The 18,699-nt window shown below is 42.1% G+C and overlaps 3 protein-coding genes across 3 annotated transcripts in view; 2 read left to right on the top strand and 1 right to left on the bottom strand.

Annotated features, from left to right (window-relative positions):
* ZRSR2 (zinc finger CCCH-type, RNA binding motif and serine/arginine rich 2) overlaps positions 1-2,567 on the bottom strand; it is a 174,419-nt gene extending 171,852 nt beyond the window's left edge. Inside the window, exon 1 of the mRNA XM_050777651.1 lies at positions 2,563-2,567. The gene's annotated coding sequence lies outside the window, so the exon portion shown is untranslated. The remainder of the gene's footprint in view (positions 1-2,562) is intronic.
* Positions 1-18,699, top strand: part of PIR (pirin) — a 517,051-nt gene that overhangs the window by 231,048 nt on the left and 267,304 nt on the right. The window lies entirely within an intron of this gene.
* CLTRN (collectrin, amino acid transport regulator) overlaps positions 1-18,699 on the top strand; it is a 44,128-nt gene that overhangs the window by 12,309 nt on the left and 13,120 nt on the right. Inside the window, exon 4 of the mRNA XM_050777668.1 lies at positions 7,625-7,738. Within this exon, the coding sequence (XP_050633625.1) occupies positions 7,625-7,738 (114 nt within the window). The remainder of the gene's footprint in view (positions 1-7,624; positions 7,739-18,699) is intronic.

Below are 18,699 nucleotides of genomic sequence, written 5' to 3'. Positions count from 1 at the left end.
TCAAACCAGCCGTCAGAGCTTTCTCCGTCTTACTTCTGACTTTACTTGTGGTGTGACCATGTTCATGATACGGTTCAAAATAAAAACAAACATTGAAGAAAAGCAAAACAACACCACCAAATCTTATTCCGAGTGTTCCAGTATCTTTTTTTATGTATGAACTTAGTGGTACTATAAGTTTGTATGAGATGGTTAAAAAGGCCAAAGATAAAAGGTTTCTCACTCCCCTCCCTGCCTTTTTTTTTTTTTTTTTTTTTTGGTCTGTGAAGTTGCTGTTAATTTTTTTGGCCTCCTTGATGTATGTGTGAAACAATATGATGAACAATAAATTGGAATTTTGTTTCACTGATTTGCTCTAACAACAGCAAAAAATAATTCCATTGGACTCATTCATATTTAAAATCTTGAAAATGTAGGATTTTTATTGAGTTGTGCTAATGGCATTTCAGTTTATTTATGACATCAAAACATGCTTTAAAAAGACATGTTTAGCTCAAGAAATGCTTGTTAGTCGATCAGCTTTTCATTCGGTACAAATCTTGGAGGACATTCAATGTAGTCACATTTGGAAGAAAGGCCATGGAGAAGTCACATTAGTTGCACATAATCTATAATTGGAAGAAATTTGTGTCCTTTGGTTCCTTAATACATAAATTACAGAACCATGTACAGTCATTCTTCATGTTACTTCCTTTTTAGCACCAACTTTCTGCCCTCACATTTACAGTTCTTGGCTACTTCCATCTACAGTATATTCAGGATTCTTCTTTTACCAGAGAGTTCTGTGTGCTATTTTGTTGTCTGAGTATTTGTAGGTGAGTAGACAAAGTTTTGGAAAAGTAACCTCCTTCCTTCCCTGCCTCTCTTTTCTGTTATTACAGCCCTGGACCAATTTATTTCCTCAGTTTGTCTCTCTAGGAATGATGTCAGAAGCACTGAGATGTTAACCTTTTGTCATCCATCCATTTGTCTCCCCAATCACTTACTGAATGGTCCACGTGGGCCAAGCTTCAGGAATGCAGGGGCTTACAGCACAGGACAGACTTGGGCCTCATGTTCTCATGTCCCAGGACACAGAGAAATCTGCTGTAAATGGACAAAGTATTTGATAGTCTCCCTAGTGACCCTGCAACTGATCAAATTAAAACAGGTGCTCTTTGCTTGGAGATCATGAAGTTCAAATCAGGGCAGAGATTAGAGACCCTCCTGACAAAGAAGGCAGACAAGCCATGTGAAATCTAGAAGCTCTTTGTCCTCCCCATGTCCTGGGTCTATTCTCACACAGGGCATGGAACTATGTGCAAATTCTGCCACCGTGGGGGTTACTGGCTTCCATTTTGGTATTTAATGCTCTGGTGGGCTCAAGACTCCGGTCTTGGTTTTCAGAAGTCTTAGCATCACTAAATTCCCGCATGGGATGGGGCATGGAATCTAAATGCCACTGTAGTAGGAACTCATTTCCTAACCATATCCCTAAGCATATTGGCGAATCAAGGTTAGCTCTTAGTAAATAGTTGTGAGTGAATGAAGCATGTTTAACATCCTGGCTCTTAAACCAGCGGCCTGTCTATTGAGGTGCAGTGGACACAAGAAAACCGTGCCCCCCATCCCCCCAATTTCTCTTTTTCACCTCAGTCCCACAGGAGGATGCTCCTATGGTGGACTTGGCACACAATGGCCAGAGTAGAAGCAGTTCCCTGTTGCCTGGGTGTTAGCTCTTGCTGGACCTCGGTTTCTTACCCTTGGGGAGGCCAAGACATCAGTTAGTTTCTGAAAGCACCATCCAAGCAAGTAGGAAGCGCCAGCCCAGAGTGTGTCTCCATTTTCATATACAGCCTTGGCTGTCTTCAGAGCAGGGCTAGGCTTTCCCCTGGTTCCCTTCCCACAACATTGCTACTGTGGGAAGTGGGCTTATTAATTCCTAGTTCAACTGCATGTATGTGAACAAAATATAAACACATCTGTAGAGTTATATATCTGTTGGTGACATTTGTTGAACATTAGGTTACCTTTTTGTTTGCTTAGAATCTTAAGAGGAGTTACATATTTGGGCAGAACCATCATGTACGAAGGACACAACATTCTCCTGTTGAAGAAGACCACAAAGAGCCAAAACTATTTACCTTTTCTCTTTATATCGATCTTAGAGAAATGGTGCTTAAGACACTAGTACGAGGGAAGTAATCATAATGAATAATTTTACATCTGAATGTATAACAGAAAGAACTTTTTAAAATTTCACGTAACTATTAATACTATCCTTTTGCTGGTGGGTACCAGTATCTTGCATTTGAATACAGCTTTCTTAATTTCAAAAAAAATTTTTAAATCTGTTATCTCCTTACCAGTGAAGCTAGTCAAGAGCATTAAAACATTGCCTAGTTTTTATTTTTCTTGTAGATACTTTTACTGTGCCCAGGCAACTTTTAAAATAACTGCTTTGCTCTTATATGTATGTATATGTCTGTGTATTTAATTTAAAAAAAAGATTTACAAATAGTTACAAAGTTAATACAGAGAGGCCCTATGTACCAGTGGTTCTCAACACTTGGTGGGGGGATTCCCCCCAATTGCTCCAAAGGATATCTGGCAATTTCTGGAAACATTTTGGTTTTCACAATTGGATATGCTACTGGCATCTAGTATATAGAGGCTAGGGATGCTGCTATATATCATACAAAACCATAGACAGTCCCTGACAACCTAGAATTATCCAGGCTAAAATGTTAATAGTGCTTGGGTTGAGAAACCCTGCTGTAACCCCATTTCCCTGATGATAACATGTTAAATAGCCACGGTAGATTTATCCCAACAAAGAAATTCACGTTGGTTCAAGTTTTCAACTAATGTCCTTTTTCTGTTTCAGAATCTATTTCTCCTTAGTCTGATCCACTCTGTGACACTTTCTCTGTCTTTCTTTGTTTTCATGACCTTGAAACTTTTGAAGAGATTTAGAAGTGTTTCTTACTTGGTACTGACCCTCCCCGCCCTGCCACCCATGGAGTATAAGGAAATGGGATCTGTTTGGGGGTTATATCTATGACTGTAGAGTGCTGTGGCATTTAAAGGGTGGGGAAGAGAGATAATCAGTGTGGCACATGGCTCAAGACAGTTCCCCATAACATTCCCACCCAAAATGCCAACAGCACACCCCCGTTGACACACTAAGAACTCAAGCCTTTCCTAGTAACTCATAGACAGTGAAATGATTGTCTCAGGACCACCATTTGGCAGGTAGTAAATTTCAAAATAAAAGCTTTGTTTTTAGAGTTTCAGTCCAGGAACTTTTTCTGTCTAACAATAACTGTCTCCATTGAAAATGTAAGGTTTAATATTTTCAGCAAAAATGTTAATCTTTTGGAAATCTTTATTTCTAAGTAGATAAAATATTTTCATTTTATTTGCTGAGGGTAATGTATTAAAGTATGAGTTGCCACCCATTGGAAACTTGAATAAATTTAAAGAACTTGAATTCATGGTATAGTTCCATAGTGATGGGGACAGAGGAAAGTATTTGGGGCCATAGTTGTGTTGATGGAGTTGTACGCCCTCCCTTTTTTTTTTTCTTTATAGTACTTACTCCACACCTCCACAGTGTATGCATTTATTTACTTGTTTATCTTTTGTCTCCACCTCCTTAGCAAGCTCCATGAGATAAAGGACTTTGTTTACAGCTGTATTCTATGGCTCTCTAATGGGGAATACCATGAAATTCATGTTTGAACAGTATTTAAAGAGGCTTCATATGGAAAGAATAATACAGACAAAGTAACCAAATGACTCTTTACCTGATTTCGACCTTTTATGCCTGAAATTCTATTTGGTATTTAATTTATATAAATGTTATGTACTATGCATAATATTTTACCTCTTATCTTTTTCACTTGATGGTGTATTTTTGAAATTTATTCTTTTTTTTTTTTTGAGATGGAGTCTTGTTCTGTTGCCCCGACTGCAGTGCAGTGGCACAGTCTCGGCTCATTGCAACCTCCACCTCCTGGGTTCAAGCAATTCTCTTGCCTTAGCCTCCTGAGTAGCTGGGATTACAGGTGTGCGTCACCATGCCTAACTAATTTTTGCATTTTTCGTAGAGATGGGGTTTCACCATGCTGGCCAGACTGATCTCAAACTCCTGACCTCGTGATCCGCCCCCCTCAGCCTCCCAAAGTGCTGGGATTACAGGCGTGAGCCACCGTGCAAGGCTGAGATTTATTCTTTTATTTAAAAAAATATGTAGCTCTAGCTCAGTGGTTGCCACCAGGGGGTGATTTTGTCCTTCAGGGGATATTTGGGAACACCTGTAGCCATTTTTGATTGTCACTACTGGAGGTAGTCCTGATACCTGGTAGATAGAGCTCAGATTTGCTGCTGAACAACCTGGAAAGCACAGAGTATCCTCACAACATAAAATTATCTGGCATGATCATGCTGATGTTGAGAAACCCTGGGCTATTTCTTTCCTTTAATCTGTGGAACAGTATTCCCTCGACAGCCTATACTATATTTACTTTATTCCTGTACCGATGAACATTTGGGTTGTTTCAATTCTCTGCTATGATGACGAGGGCCGCAAAGAACATCCTCACCAGTGTCTGTGTGTGTGCCACAGGGGTTCTGGTAGCTGCATTTTCTGTTCTAGGAATCACTTCCAAACGCCATTCCAGAGTGGCTGGACTCCTTGCTTCTACAGCGTCACCTGGGATTCCAATTCCATGCGTCTTTACCAGCCCTTGGTATTATTTAACTTTTAAATTGTTGCCAGTTTGAAAAGTTTAAAATAGTAGCTCATTTGTAACAATTTTGCATTTCCTGATTGCTGGTAAGACCAGACCACAGGAATCATTCACACCCCAAGCATTCTAGAAAACTGGTGAAAATGTTCTCTGTCCAGCATGCGCCACTTCATTTGGTTTGTCCCTGCGTCTTGGTATGTATTACAAAACCGCACATTTTGGGGGACTAGGCTTGCCTGTTTCTGCCACTAGAGGTCACTGATCCTCAGTGGTTCTCCACCAGTATGACTTCTGACCTCTCTACCCTCCCAGGGAGTATTTGGCAACGCCTGGAGCCATTGTTGATAGTCAGGACTGTGAGGCCAGTCATGTTGCTAAGGCCCTGCAATGCACAGGACAGCGTCCCCCGCCCCCCTCCCCCCACCAACAAGAAAGCACCATCTGGCCCAAGTACTAGTGCCAAGCTGGAGAAACCATGGTGTCGTCTTTGAAAGAAAGCATATGACAATCTCTATAATAAAGACACCTATTATTATTAACAACCACCAATATTTTATTGCAGAAACTGGGGAAACTGGGGAGAAGCATGCCTTCTGTCCCCAGGGAGAAGGCAGAGGCGAATGGGCAAGGAAAAGGGAAGGGTTTTAAGGGAGAGGAGAGGTGGGCCTGGGGCTCGCTGAGTGGTCGGCTGGAGCGGTGGAAAGTGCCCTGGTGGGGCCGGTGGCTGGTGTGGGGGTGGAACCACAGTCAGTAGGGTGAAGGCGCTGAGGGCTGGAGGCTCAGGAGGTGGTGGCAGGGGCCTGACTCTTGGAGCTGGGCAGCAGGCTGGGTGTGCTCAGAGGCTCATGGCCGCCCTGGCGAACCTCCTTCCAGGCGCAGGCAAACCTGAGGCGTCAGGGCAGTGCTGCCCGCAGGCCTAGCGCTCCTGCGGTGACTCGGCGACCGGGCGCCTGGCAGCGGCACATCCTGCAGCATGGCAGGCGGCCGCCAGGGAGGATTGAGACAACGCTGCCTGGGAGTGGGGACCTCTGCTCAGCGGCCTAGACCTGGGCACAAAGGAATGGGCCACTCCGTTTCTCATCACAGGCTTGAAGGCAGATGGCCTGGGCGTCGGGCTCCCTCTGCGCTCCAGCGGGGTGATTTTCACAGTCACCAGGCTGTGGACAGGCTGGGGGAGTGGCGGGCGGTCCAAAGCCACCGCTTCACGTAAGCCACGCGAGCCTCGGAGAAACCAGGCCTGATGTTGCTCAGCAGCGGCGGCCTGTTGGGAAAGCACCTCCAGGCCTGGGGGACCATCTCCGGAGGCGGATGGGGGCGGGGACCCTCTCTCTCCGGATGCGGATGCGGGGGTAGTCCCAGCTGGGAGGAGCGGTGGGGAGGGGCCGGGTGCGGACCCAGTGCTTCCCGTGGAAGTAGGTGACCTTGCAGTTCTCCTGGACCTGGGGGCTGAGGAAGGGCGCAGCTTTCTGGCCCAGAGCCAGCCCAGGAAGCGGCTCAGGTAGCTGCCCATGAGAGCAGGGCAGTGGGTGAGGCCTTTCAGTAGACACTGGGGTGCCAGAAGTTTCCGAAATCTGCGGTCAGGGTCTGAGATCAAATGTCAGTGCTCAGTGACCAGTGACCCTTGGCATCAAAATGTCCGAAAGAACAAGAGGCGCCGTGTGCTGGGTATGGTCTGGCCAGCAAGTGTCACATGGGGCAGGAGGCCACGGCCAGGCCAGAGCTTTGCGGCACGCAGCTGCAGAACGGGCGGGTGGTGCCCCATGCTGTCTGGCGGACCAAGGAGGTTCAAGCCTCAATCCTTCCCACTCATGGTCCCAGACACTTAGCTCTGGGCAAAGGGGCCTGGCAGCTGCCTCTACTTTTTTGTACCTGACCTTTAAAGGCAGAACACAGAAGAATTTCTGCCAGGTCCTGAAAACCGGAGATACCTGTTGACAGAAGGGTGCTCTCTTTGATCAGTGTGATAATGATCACAATACACATGGATGCTCTAAACAAATCCTTTACTCGTATCAGATTCTTCTAGGATGGATGTTAATGTTGCTTTTTGCAGTTTTGCTCTTAAGTAAACTGGGAAAGCCATCAGGTTTTGTTTTAGCATTAGCAATGTTGATTTTATGTGGACTTTCCTATAATTTCCAGCCTGAGTATATCCATGTATAAATTGTCTCTCTCTGAACACTGTCATTTCTCCCCTTTCACTTTTAATGGTAATACAGAGGAGAGTGAGTCACATTTCCAATTTGCAGTTGAAAAGTGTGTAACTGCCAAACAAAGAGTTCGAAGACTGCTGGTGAATTGATTATACTGCTTAAGTTTGGAGGTTCGTTCAAGGCAATGTAAAAGAAACTGTTTTTGAGAACTTTTTCTTCAAAAGTACACACAGAAGGTGTCTTTTGTCTTGGCCCCGATGCTGGGGTGGAAGAGAGACAGTAGATGCAGACAGAGCAAGTATTGAATCATAAGGGGGCAGCAGATCCTCTCTGGGTCCGAGAGGTGAAAGACTGAATGGGCAGGGTACTAAAAAGAGTTTAATGAGAAAATACCAAAGGTTTCTATGATTCAGAGAAGGCCAAGCATTGGGGAAACAGAGGCTGACACCAACCGGTGATGGAGAATGAGATCCCTGATACTCTCCACTGACTATTATTATTTTTTGGCAGATTCCCTATTATTCCCTATAAGGAATGATCCCCAAGTATAGGATTTTGAAACAATGGGAATTTCCTTTATGATTTTCTTCTTACTGAGATCATTCTTCATAATGGTAGAAATGACTTTTTAAACATAGCTAAAATGTTTCTTAAGATAATAATAGCATCAGAGTGAATGGTTTAATACCGTTTGTTATGATATTCTTCTAATATAGTTTTTCTTTCCACTGTCTGCAGAATTTCCCATGTCCTACTTTGCAATGTAACCCAAAGGGTATCATTCTGGTTTGTGGTTACAGACCCTTCGAAAAATCACACCCTTCCTGCTGTTGAGGTGCAAACAGCCATAAGGTAATCACCCTTAAATATGCCTTCTATTGGTCGATCAACTTGCTGATTAATTCAGCTGTTTTTAAAAATAGATATTGTAGAGTTTTGTCTGCTTCACACATGAATTATTTATTAAAATGTAAAAGATTTCATTTTGTTAGTTTCTGTTAAAGATGAGTATAGATCAGTGGTTCTCATCCAGGGGCAATTTTGCCTTCAAGGAGACATTTGGCACTATCTGGAGACATTTGGCAATGTCTGGAGACATTTTTATTGTCACAGCTGGAGGGGGTGGTGGTACCACCAGCAATGAGTAAGCAGAAGTTAGGGACCCAATGGCTTACCTTTTTCAGTCAATATATAGTCTTTACTTTAAAAAGATAGTTTTTTTTTTTTAAAGGTAAAATCATGACTCTCATGCAAACTAAACATTATTACTATCAAAATTTTTAGTATCTCATTAGTTAATGAGGGCACTAGTAAGATGTTAAAAGCTTTTTTTTTTTTTTTAATTTATTTATTATTATTATACTTTAAGTTGTAGGGTACATGTGCATAACGTGCAGGTTTGTTACATATGTATACTTGTGCCTTGTTGGTGTGCTGCACCCATCAACTCGTCATTTACATCAGGTATAACTCCCAATGCAATCCCTCCCCCCTCCCCCCTCCCCCCTCCCCATGATAGGCCCTGGTGTGTGATGTTCCCCTTCCTGAGTCCAAGTGATCTCATAGTTCAGTTCCCACCTATGAGTGAGAACATGTGGTGTTTGGTTTTCTGTTCTTGTGATAGTTTGCTAAGAATGATGGTTTCCAGCTGCATCCATGTCCCTACAAAGGACACAAACTCATCCTTTTTTATCGCTGCATAGTATTCCATGGTGTATATGTGCCACATTTTCTTAATCCAATCTGTCACTGATGGACATTTGGGTTGATTCCAAGACTTTGCTATTGTGAATAGTGCCGCAATAAACATACGTGTGCATGTGTCTTTATAGCAGCATAATTTATAATCCTTTGGGTATATACCCAGTAATGGGATGGCTGGGTCATATGGTACATCTAGTTCTAGATCCTTGAGGAATCGCCATACTGTTTTCCATAATGGTTGAACTAGTTTACAATCCCACCAACAGTGTAAAAGCGTTCCTATTTCTCCACATCCTCTCCAGCACCTGTTGTTTCCTGACTTTTTAATGATCGCCATTCTAACTGGTGTGAGATGGTATCTCATTGTGGTTTTGATTTGCATTTCTCTGATGGCCAGTGATGATGAGCATTTTTTCATGTGTCTGTTGGCTGTATGAATGTCTTCTTTTGAGAAATGTCTGTTCATATCCTTTGCCCACTTTTTGATGGGGTTGTTTGTTTTTTTCTTGTAAATTTGTTTGAGTTCTTTGTAGGTTCTGGATATTAGCCCTTTGTCAGATGAGTAGATTGCAATAATTTTCTCCCATTCTGTAGGTTGCCTGTTCACTCTGATGGTAGTTTCTTTTGCTGTGCAGAAGCTCTTTAGTTTAATGAGATCCCATTTGTCAATTTTGGCTTTTGCTGCTGTTGCTTTTGGTGTTTTAGACATGAAGTCTTTGCCCATGCCTATGTCCTGAATGGTACTACCTAGGTTTTCCTCTAGGGTTTTTATGGTATTAGGTCTAACATTTAAGTCTCTAATCCATCTTGAATTAATTTTTGTATAAGGAGTAAGGAAAGGATCCAGTTTCAGCTTTCTACTTATGGCTAGCCAATTTTCCCAGCACCATTTATTAAATAGGGAATCCTTTCCCCATTTCTTGTTTCTCTCAGGTTTGTCAAAGATCAGATGGCTGTAGATGTGTGGTATTATTTCTGAGGACTCTGTTCTGTTCCATTGGTCTATATCTCTGTTTTGGTACCAGTACCATGCTGTTTTGGTTACTGTAGCCTTGTAGTATAGTTTGAAGTCAGGTAGCGTGATGCCTCCAGCTTTGTTCTTTTGACTTAGGATTGTCTTGGAGATGCGGGCTCTTTTTGGTTCCATATGAACTTTAAAGCAGTTTTTTCCAATTCTGTGAAGAAACTCGTTGGTAGCTTGATGGGGATGGCATTGAATCTATAAATTACCTTGGGCAGTATGGCCATTTTCACGATATTGATTCTTCCTATCCATGAGCATGGTATGTTCTTCCATTTGTTGTGTCCTCTTTGATTTCACTGAGCAGTGGTTTGTAGTTCTCCTTGAAGAGGTCCTTTACATCCCTTGTAAGTTGGATTCCTAGGTATTTTATTCTCTTTGAAGCAATTGTGAATGGAAGTTCATTCCTGATTTGGCTCTCTGTTTGTCTGTTACTGGTGTATAAGAATGCTTGTGATTTTTGCACATTAATTTTGTATCCTGAGACTTTGCTGAAGTTGCTTATCAGCTTAAGGAGATTTTGGGCTGGGACAATGGGGTTTTCTAAATATACAATCATGTCATCTGCAAACAGGGACAATTTGACTTCTTCTTTTCCTAACTGAATACCCTTGATTACTTTCTCTTGCCTAATTGCCCTAGCCAGAACTTCCAACACTATGTTGAATAGGAGTGGTGAGAGAGGGCATCCCTGCCTTGTGCCAGTTTTCAAAGGGAATTTTTCCAGTTTTTGCCCATTCAGTATGATATTGGCTGTGGGTTTGTCATAAATAGCTCTTATGATTTTGAGGTACGTTCCATCAATACCGAATTTATTGAGCGTTTTTAGCATGAAGGGCTGTTGAATTTTGTCAAAAGCCTTTTCTGCATCTATTGAGATAATCATGTGGTTCTTGTCTTTGGTTCTGTTTATATGCTGGATTATGTTTATTGATTTGCGAATGTTGAACCAGCCTTGCATCCCAGGGATGAATCCCACTTGATCATGGTGGATAAGCTTTTTGATGTGTTGCTGAATCCGGTTTGCCAGTACTTTATTGAGGATTTTTGCATCGATGTTCATCAGGGATATTGGTCTAAAATTCTCTTTTTTTGTTGTGTCTCTGCCAGGCTTTGGTATCAGGATGATGTTGGCCTCATAAAATGAGTTAGGGAGGATTCCCTCTTTTTCTATTGATTGGAATAGTTTCAGAAGGAATGGTACCAACTCCTCCTTGTACCTCTGGTAGAATTCAGCTGTGAATCCATCTGGTCCTGGACTTTTTTTGGTTGGTAGGCTATTAATTATTGCCTCAATTTCAGAGCCTGCTATTGGTCTATTCAGGGATTCAACTTCTTCCTGGTTTAGTCTTGGAAGAGTGTAAGTGTCCAGGAAATTATCCATTTCTTCTAGATTTTCCAGTTTATTTGCGTAGAGGTGTTTATAGTATTCTCTGATGGTAGTTTGTATGTCTGTGGGGTCGGTGGTGATATCCCCTTTATCATTTTTAATTGCGTCGATTTGATTCTTCTCTCTTTTCTTCTTTATTAGTCTTGCTAGTGGTCTGTCAATTTTGTTGATCTTTTCAAAAAACCAACTCCTGGATTCATTGATTTTTTGGAGGGTTTTTTGTGTCTCTATCTCCTTCAGTTCTGCTCTGATCTTAGTTATTTCTTGCCTTCTGCTAGCTTTCGAATGTGTTTGCTCTTGCTTCTCTAGTTCTTTTAATTGCGATGTTAGAGTGTCAATTTTAGATCTTTCCTGCTTTCTCTTGTGGGCATTTAGTGCTATAAATTTCCCTCTACACACTGCTTTAAATGTGTCCCAGAGATTCTGGTATGTTGTATCTTTGTTCTCATTGGTTTCAAAGAACATCTTTATTTCTGCCTTCATTTCGTTATGTACCCAGTAGTCATTTAGGAGCAGGTTGTTCAGTTTCCATGTAGTTGAGCGGTTTTGATTGAGTTTCTTAGTCCTGAGTTCTAGTTTGATTGCACTGTGGTCTGAGAGACAGTTTGTTATAATTTCTGTTCTTGTACATTTGCTGAGGAGTGCTTTACTTCCAATTACGTGGTCAATTTTGGAGTAAGTATGATGTGGTGCTGAGAAGAATGTATATTCTGTTGATTTGGGGTGGAGAGTTCTATAGATGTCTATTAGGTCTGCTTGCTGCAGAGATGAGTTTAATTCCTGGATATCCTTGTTAACTTTCTGTCTCGTTGATCTGTCTAATGTTGACAGTGGAGTGTTGAAGTCTCCCATTATTATTGTATGGGAGTCTAAGTCTCTTTGTAAGTCTCTAAGGACTTGCTTTATGAATCTGGGTGCTCCTGTATTGGGTGCATATATATTTAGGATAGTTAGCTCTTCCTGTTGAATTGATCCCTTTACCATTATGTAATGGCCTTCTTTGTCTCTTTTGAACTTTGATGGTTTAAAGTCTGTTTTATCAGAGACTAGTATTGCAACCCCCGCTTTTTTTTGTTCTCCATTTGCTTGGTAAATCTTCCTCCATCCCTTTATTTTGAGCCTATGTATGTCTCTGCGTGTGAGATGGGTCTCCTGAATACAGCAGACTGATGGGTCTTGACTCTGTATCCAGTTTGCCAGTCTGTGTCTTTTAATTGGAGCATTTAGTCCATTTACATTTAAGGTTAAGATTGTTATGTGTGAACTTGATCCTGCCATTATGATATTAACTGGTTATTTTGCTCGTTAGTTGATGCAGTTTCTTCCTTGCCTCGATGGTCTTTACATTTTGGCATGTTTTTGCAATGGCTGGTACCGGTTGTTCCTTTCCATGTTTAGTGCTTCCTTCAGGATCTCTTGTAAGGCAGGCCTAGTGGTGACAAAATCTCTAAGCATTTGCTTATCTGTAAAGGATTTTATTTCTCCTTCACTTATGAAACTTAGTTTGGCTGGATATGAAATTCTGGGTTTAAAATTCTTTTCTTTATGAATGTTGAATATTGGCCCCCACTCTCTTCTGGCTTGGAGAGTTTCTGCCGAGAGATCTGCTGTTAGTCTGATGGGCTTCCCTTTGTGGGTAACCCGACCTTTCTCTTTGGCTGCCCTTAAGATTTTTTCCTTCATTTCAACTTTGGTGAATCTGGCAATTATGTGTCTTGGAGTTGCTCTTCTCGAGGAGTATCTTTGTGGCGTTCTCTGTATTTCCTGGATTTGAATGTTGGCCTGCCCTACTAGGTTGGGGAAGTTCTCCTGGATGATACCCTGAAGAGTGTTTTCCAACTTGGTTCCATTTTCCCCCTCACTTTCAGGCACCCCAATCAGACGTAGATTTGGTCTTTTTACATAATCCCATACTTCTTGCAGGCTTTGTTCATTTCTTTTTCTTCTTTTTTCTTTTGGTTTCTCTTCTCGCTTCATTTCATTCATTTGATCTTCAATCGCTGATACTCTTTCTTCCAGTTGATCGAGTCGGTTACTGAAGCTTGTGCATTTGTCACGTATTTCTCGTGTCATGGTTTTCATCTCTTTCATTTCGTTTATGACCTTCTCTGCATTAATTACTCTAGCCATCAATTCTTCCACTTTTTTTTCAAGATTTTTAGTTTCTTTGCGCTGGGTACGTAATTCCTCCTTTAGCTCTGAGAAATTTGATGGACTGAAGCCTTCTTCTCTCATCTCGTCAAAGTCATTCTCCGTCCAGCTTTGATCCGTTGCTGGCGATGAGCTGCGCTCCTTTGCCGGGGGAGATGCGCTCTTATTTTTTGAATTTCCAGCTTTTCTGCCCTGCCTTTTCCTCATCTTTGTGGTTTTATCTGCCTCTGGTCTTTGATGATGGTGATGTACTGATGGGGTTTTGGTGTAGGTGTCCTTCCTGTTTGATAGTTTTCCTTCTAACAGTCAGGACCCTCAGTTGTAGGTCTGTTGGAGATTGCTTGAGGTCCACTCCAGACCCTGTTTGCCTGGGTGTCAGCAGCAGAGGCTGCAGAAGATAGAATATTTCTGAACAGCGAGTGTACCTGTCTGATTCTTGCTTTGGAAGCTTCCTCTCAGGGGTGTACTCCACCCTGTGAGGTGTGGGATGTCAGACTGCCCCTAGTGGGGGATGTCTCCCAGTTAGGCTGCTCAGGGGTCAGGGACCCACTTGAGCAGGGAGTCTGTCCCTTCTAAGATCTCAGCCTCCGTGTTGGGATATCCACTGCTCTCTTCAAAGCTGTCAGACAGAGTCGTTTGCGTCTGCAGAGTTTTCTGCTGCGTCTGTTATAGTTTACTGTGCCCTGTCCCCAGAGGTGGAGTCTACAGAGACAGGCAGGTTTCCTTGAGCTGCTGTGAGCTCCACCCAGTTCGAGCTTCCCAGCGGCTTTGTTACCTACTTAAGCCTCAGCAATGGCGGGCGCCCCTCCCCCAGCCTCGTTGCTGCCTTGCCGGTAGATCACAGACTGCTGCGCTAGCAATGAGGGAGGCTCCGTGGGTGTGGGACCCTCCCGGCCAGGTGTGGGATATGATCTCCTGGTGTGCCTGTTTGCTTAAAGCGCAGTATTGGGGTGGGAGTTACCCGATTTTCCAGGTGTTGTGTGTCTCAGTTCCCCTGGCTAGGAAAAGGGATTCCTTTCCCCCTTGCGCTTCCCAGGTGAGGCAATGCCTTGCCCTGCTTCAGCTCTCGCTGGTCGGGCTGCAGCAGCTGACCAGCACCGATCGTCCGGCACTCCCCAGTGAGATGAACCCAGTACCTCAGTTGAAAATGCAGAAATCACCGGTCTTCTGTGTCGCTCGCGCTGGGAGTTGGAGACTCGTTAAAACCTTTTTCAAGGAGACTTCGAGGAACCACCCATATATAGAAAGTGAGGAATGGTAAAATGCATCTACAGAAAGATGCATCAGTCTATTTTTCAGGCAGTAACCAATTATGTTCCACTAGACACAGTTCATTTGATTTTCTATGGACAAGAATCATTTATATTATGTTAGTTTTCAAGAACTTATGGATTTTCAAATAGCTCAAAGACCATAAGAGATGGAAATTGCCTAGAACAGTGCTCTCAACAGAACAATCAAGAAAAAGTCCAGTACTCTGTTGTGCCCATTTCAAGTATTTTACTATTTTTCCCGACTTCCCAACAGTTTTTTTTTTTTTTTTTTTTTTTTTGAGACGGAGTCTCGCTCTGTCGCCCAGGCTGGAGTGCAGTGGCCGGATCTCAGCTCACTGCAAGCTCCGCCTCCCAGGTTTACGCCATTCTCCTGACTCAGCCTCCCGAGTAGCTGGGACTACAGGCACCCACCACCTCGCCCGGCTAGTTTTTTTTTTTTTGTATTTTTTAGTAGAGATGGGGTTTCACTGGGTTAGGCAGGATGGTCTCGATCTCCTGACCTCATGATCCGCCCGTCTTGGCTTCCCAAAGTGCTGGGATTACAGGCTTGAGCCACCGCGCCTGGCCTACTTCCTGACAGTTTTACTCCTTCCCTCCTTATGATCGTAAGAAACTCAAAAGTGAAATGAATTCATGACTTTCAAGAATTAATAGGATGCAACTTGTATTTCTTTCAATTACTGTGCATTTAGTATGTGTCAAAACTTCAAATACCACATTTGATTGATGTTGGGGAAAGGTCTACTCAAAAAATGAGCTCAGGAAATAAACTAGAACAAAACAAAGTAGCTCTCCCCACAAAAGACTTACAAGTTACTGAAATACATATTATTATTTTTACCAAGGATAAATACCTACTGGAATAACTCATTAGCTCTCTGTAAAATGTTAACACTTAAGATAATGAGTATATAATCAAATGTCAAAGGTTTTTGTGAACATCATCTGTTTCTTTTGCTGAAGCAAAGGCACTGAGGATTTATACCAATGGGAAATGATTGAATCTTCCCTAACAAGAAACTTTGAACTAAATTGCTTCTTCACTTTTGCCACTAAAAATACTGTTAAGACTCTCACCACTTAGGGAGTAAGAATTAAAAATATCATACTTCATGTGAAAAAAGATTTTATTCATGTCTTGTGATCTGTGAGGGCTACAAGGAAAATGAAGGCACTGGGTTAAACCAGGCCTTCAGTTGATAGGAGAAGGAAGAGTGAGTGCTTAGGGTGAAGGTCCAGGAAGTATTAATACATGAATATGTTCACAACAAAATGTCTGTTTCAAGGGTCCTAGCAAGAGAATCTGTTTAGGAAGTGGGGATAGCCAACAGAATGAGAATTTATGTTAGGGAATTAGTAGGGCACATCAGGATTGGATGAAAATAAAGGAAACTATACTACAAAGGAAGGATAGAGTGAAAAAAGGAGATGGTGTTTAGATAGCAAATAATAGGAATTTCAAGGCTGAAGAATCTAAGTGATTGGGCAAAATAATACTAGTTCCACCTAATATTTGCATACCACTTTTTGGTTCACAAGGAATGTTCTTATGTATCTGTGGCATTTAATAATGACACCAACAATTTTTTTGTTTTCTTTTTAAGAGACAGAGTCTGGCTTTGTTGCCCAGGCTAGAGTGCAGTAGCATGATAGTAGCTCACGCAGCCTTGAACTCCTGGGGTTCAAGTGATCCTCTTGTCTCAGCCTCCTGAGTAGCTGGGACTAGGGGGATGTGCCACTATGCCTCGCTAATTTAAATTTTTTTTTTTTTTGTAGAGACAGGGTCTCGCTATGTTGTCCAGGCTGCCCTTGAACTGGCTTCAGGCAATCCTCCTGTCTCAGACTCCCAAAGTGCTGGGATTACAGGCATGATCCACTGCACCCAACCAACACCAATAATTTTTGAGTAATTATTATTATCTTTCCTTTATAAATGAAGAAACTGAGGCTCAGGGAGATTAATTTATTTGTGAAGGCCACCATGCTAGAAAGAGAAAGAGTGAGGACTTGAACCTAGGCATGCTGCCACCACATCCAGTAATTTTTCCTGTTTTCCAGAGTACACAAAGAACTAAAACAGACATCTCAGAATTGGTTGGTCATTTTACACAAAGTGCATGGGGTAAAGGTCCAGGAAGTACATGAATTTGTTCACAAAATGTCTATTTCAAAGGTCCTAGCAGGATAAACTATTTAGGAAGTGGGAATAGCCAACAGAATGAGAATTACAGAATTCTCATTTCAAGTAAAATAGTTGAAATGGGCAAAACAGAGTACTGGACTTTTTACCAATACAGAGTATTCATGGTATGAGGTAAAGAAGTGACCAACTAATTCCAAGATGTCTGTTTTAGTACTTTTGTGAGGGCCTGGCTTAATTCAACACCACTCTTGGCTGAAAGATATACATGATGCCTGATGCCAATTGGTGATTCCAGTGGTGTAGCAGATTTAATGTGTACCTGAGCTAGAACTTCCAGTCGGTCTGCGAGGTGATAGAATGCATTCCAAGCCTAGAGTAAGCAAGTAACAAAGGGTTAACCAACTAGGAAGTTAGAATGAGAATGCAGAGCAACTTTTCATTTTTCTCTGAGTTATATCTTAGCAGTGGGTTTCATTATTTTGTGGAAAAGTTTGTGCTCTCAGATGATCAGTATTAGTTTATGACAAAATAATATATTCCATTGTTGGATAAAAATCCCTTGTTGTAGATTGTCTGGCTAGGGTTCACTGTCACATCCATGAGTAATCATGCCTCAGCAGAGATATTTATTTACTAAAGGAGGTCTTTCCTGATAGCCTGGTGCTGGCCTGCAGAGATTCTCAAGCCATACTATCAGGCTGTAGACTTGAGCTGTCCCGTACCGTAGCCACCAGCCAAATGTGGTTATTAAGCACCTGAAATGTGACTAATCCAAAGTTAGGTGTGCTCACAGTGTAAAACATAAACCAAATTTCAAAGACATCATACAAAATAAAATGTGGAGCCCCAGCCTGAGCAATATAGCGAGACCCTGTCTACACACACACACACACACACAAACAGAGCCAGGTGTGATGGCACACACCTGTAGTCCTAGCTACTCGGGAGGTTGATGCAGGAGGATTGCTTGAGCCCAGGAGTTTGAGGCTGCAAAGAGCCATGAGTGTTCCTGTCTCAAAAAACAAACAAACAAACAAAATGCAAAGTCAACTTGATACTGATTACATGTTGAAATTACATTTTCTTGGATATATTGGACAAAAAATACATTGTTAAAATTAGTTTCATCTGTTTATTTTAGTGCAGCTACTAGAAACTTTTAAGTCACATGAAGCTCACATTATATTTCTGTTTTCCAAGGCTGCTCTAGAGGTAGACAAAGGCAGCTTGTGTAATATGAATTCAGTAAAGGTCATAAAATATCTCCAAGGACTCTCCAGTTTACAGTTAGAAATTCACTTATTTGGTTTCAATTAAATAAGTCTTTGCTACCAACCTCTCCTTAACTGCCACCACCACTAAAAATGCAGATATTTCCCAGGAAAAGTAACAATTTTCCAAGCTTTTGAACTCCTAAATCATTACTTGTCTTTAGTCCTGTGGAACTACTTGCAGTTTGCTGAACAAGTCTTACTTTACCCTGTCTCCATTCCTGTGCTCACTACATACTTTGGTCTATGAACTCCTCCTTGTCCCTCAAAACGAGCTCAAAAATGGCCTCCACAGCAAAGCAGCTCTGACTTCTCACAGTGGTGTACTTGGCCCTTCCCTCTGCTCACACTGTGCCCGTATTTGCCTCTTTCACAGAACATTTTGCACTGCACCGTGGTTGTGGATCTACTAATCTGTCACCCTTCTAGACCGTAAGCTCCTTGATATTTTAATTTCACATTGTATCTCCAGCATCTAGCATAGTATTTGATATTTAGTAAGTTTTTGGCAAATGCTTGTTGAATTAATGAAAAAAAGATCAAGATCAAGTTGATGAATTTGAAGCCACTCCTGGTTCATGTTTTCTTTTTAGCTTCTGGTTTTCTTTACTTCTCCTATTCATCACCCATATTTTACATGTAATTTTACTTTTGGGGGCTGTGATATTTATGTAAGCCACCTTAAATAGAGCTTTGTCATTCTAATCTAGATGCTACTCACACAGGACAGGTGAAAGCCAAATTGGGGCTTAGCCCATGAGGATTCTGGGCTTTGCCCAGGAAAGAATCCAAGAGAGAGCCAGAAGTAGAAGAAAACAACTTTATTGAAGAGGCAGTATTACAGCTCCGGTGATGTTAC

The sequence above is a fragment of the Macaca thibetana genome, chromosome X, assembly GCF_024542745.1.
Source record: "Macaca thibetana thibetana isolate TM-01 chromosome X, ASM2454274v1, whole genome shotgun sequence".
Classification (NCBI taxonomy): Eukaryota; Metazoa; Chordata; class Mammalia; order Primates; family Cercopithecidae; genus Macaca; species Macaca thibetana.
The sequence above is the reverse complement of the archived record's forward strand: the minus strand, read 5'-3'. Positions and strand labels throughout refer to the sequence as shown.